Source organism: Etheostoma spectabile, chromosome 10 (genome assembly GCF_008692095.1).
Source record: "Etheostoma spectabile isolate EspeVRDwgs_2016 chromosome 10, UIUC_Espe_1.0, whole genome shotgun sequence".
In the NCBI taxonomy this organism is placed as follows: Eukaryota; Metazoa; Chordata; class Actinopteri; order Perciformes; family Percidae; genus Etheostoma; species Etheostoma spectabile.
Window position 1 is genome coordinate 2,331,504 of NC_045742.1, and position 2,385 is coordinate 2,333,888.

The 2,385-nt window shown below is 40.1% G+C and overlaps 1 protein-coding gene and 1 long non-coding RNA gene across 2 annotated transcripts in view; one reads left to right on the forward strand and one right to left on the reverse strand.

Annotated features, from left to right (window-relative positions):
* The window catches only part of mmgt1 (membrane magnesium transporter 1), a 3,431-nt gene extending 1,052 nt beyond the window's left edge, over positions 1–2,379 (forward strand). The window contains exon 4 of the mRNA XM_032528525.1: positions 2,195–2,379. Within this exon, the coding sequence (XP_032384416.1) occupies positions 2,195–2,351 (157 nt within the window). The 3' untranslated portion in view covers positions 2,352–2,379. The remainder of the gene's footprint in view (positions 1–2,194) is intronic.
* Positions 1–2,385, reverse strand: part of LOC116697215 (uncharacterized) — a 142,360-nt gene that overhangs the window by 28,976 nt on the left and 110,999 nt on the right. The gene's annotated exons all lie outside the window — the stretch shown is intronic.

Below are 2,385 nucleotides of genomic sequence, written 5' to 3' on the forward strand. Positions count from 1 at the left end.
CCCCTTGATAATCTGATTGTGTCCTATGCCACATGGGAAGTAGGGCTGCACAAAATATAGTTTTTTTTTATCATCGCAATATTTAGATGCGATAAAAGGCTGCAATACATCGCGATAGACACTCAGAGATTTCGTGTTAGTTGAAAGAAAATATCAGCAGGAAATGACACTTACATTTTTTTTTTAGTGCTGTCATGTATATAAAATCAATTTAATGTTAAATTTGTTCAAAAAAGTAGGTCGGTATTGATTTCATTTGTCTTTAGTTCAACAATCAGTGTGTTGTATTTTAGCAGAAACCTGAAAGCAGCGAACATGCAGAACTGAGTACATTTTAATGCCTCTTCATTTATAGCAAGTAATATCGCTTTATTCACAACGTTATTTCATATTTTCCTCCTGTCGTGCAGCCCTAAAGGGAAGCATTAATTTTAATGCTGCACTGTATTTATAGTAACTTAACTTTGAAGCAATTCACCAGAGAAGCATGCTGAACCTCCCCGAGTTTCTATTTTTATTTATGGACAATGTGTTATGAAGCACAGATGAAACTATACATCCAGTGGGTTTTGTACATCTTTTACCATAATATAAATGGCAAACAGGGACAATAAATATTAATCTGAGTGCACTGAAGAAACATTCCAACATTACAGGAGAACAATAAGGTATCTACAAAGATGGCACTTTTTTCTTAAAGACCAAATGGTTTAAATACCAAGTTTCAAATTTCATCACCATTCTCTATCTGCCAAAATCATACACGTGAACAGTCTTAATTTTTTTAATTTTAATTTTTTAAATAGATCCCTCTCCCATGCCAAATCATAGAGTTCTAAGGGACAAGACCGACCTAAAAAAGTTATTTTGGCTCCCTAAACCTACTTTATGTGCAGTATGAGATTAATAAGAGGATCACTACATGGTGTGGTGGTAGCTGAGGCTCATCTGTCTGCCCATTATGAGTCTTATTGTAGAAATGTTTCTAGGTAAGAAAAAACTATTTTTATTCTATGAAATATCTAGCTTGGAAATCCAGACCCAAATCCGAAAGATTAAGGGTCTGGCATCGAGTAATGAAAGTTGCCCATCACCAAGCGTGCATTTGAAAATCTCACTGCACACAATTGGATAACACTACGACCAATCACAACAACGTACAGGGTGATGTATCCAGACCAGATCCCCGTACGCTTAGCTACCAGTGGAGCTAACTGGTAGAGTAGACTGTCATCTGTTTAGCTCGTCTCTAGCCCGACTATATCGGATACACCGATGTGATTGGTGCAGCTGGCCTCTGGCCCCGCCTATATCAGATACACCAATGTGATTGGTGCAGCTGGCCTCTGGCCCCGCCTATATCAGATACACCGATGTGATTGGTGCAGCTGGCCTCTGGCCCCGCCTATATCAGATACACCGATGTGATTGGTGCAGCTGGCCTCTGGCCCCGCCTATATCAGATACACCAATGTGATTGGTGCAGCTCGGCTACAAGGACATAGTTAATGAGCAGCATTACTCGATGACAGAGTGACTCGCTGAGCAAATTCAAATTTTGCTGAGCGAGAACTCTGGTTTCCAGGATATAAAATATCAGGAATTAGTGATAAATCACAATTCCCAGAGTCCCGGGTAACGTTTTCAAATGACTTGCCTCGTCCAACTAAGGGTCCAAAGACATTCAAAATACAGTAATATCCAACGAAGGAAAGCAGCATATTTCCCTACTTGAGAAACTGGAACAGTTTTGCTTTAGTGTCAAAAGCAATTAATCAAAGTGTTTGAGCTTATCTGCAATATTTTGCTGATGTTCTGTCTGAAACAGTGCTTAATTATTTATTAGTGCAATGCCTGAACTTTGAACTATTGCATGCCACAGACTCCTTGCTTTTTCACATCATCATTTTCCACCACAAGCATGGGCGGTAAAAGTGCCTCACTTTGCTGTGGATGTTATTACAAGGTGATTATGGCAGGGTTTTGATTCCTAAAGATTTTATGTCTTAGCTCACTGCTCTAAATGAGATTTTTGTACATTGTATGACAGTGGGCAGAGACATGTGATCTACCTTTTGTTAGAGGAGTCCCATAGATATAAATACGGAGGAGTTCCATGTGACGTCAACATTACAGTGCCAAGCAATAGACTATTTGTACATAACTTTATATACTTTCTTTCTTTCCCCCCCAGAACATTTGATACACTGAGGAACCACCCATCCTTTTACCTTTTCAATCACCGGGGTCGGGTTCTATTCCGCTCGCCCGAGGAGGAACCCTCCTCAGTACGCAACCAGCAAGCTCTTCCCAACCCCATCCGGCTACGCAAGCTGGAGCATTTGCACTGAGACTGGCCTTTCTTGTCTGTAACATCATCAATGT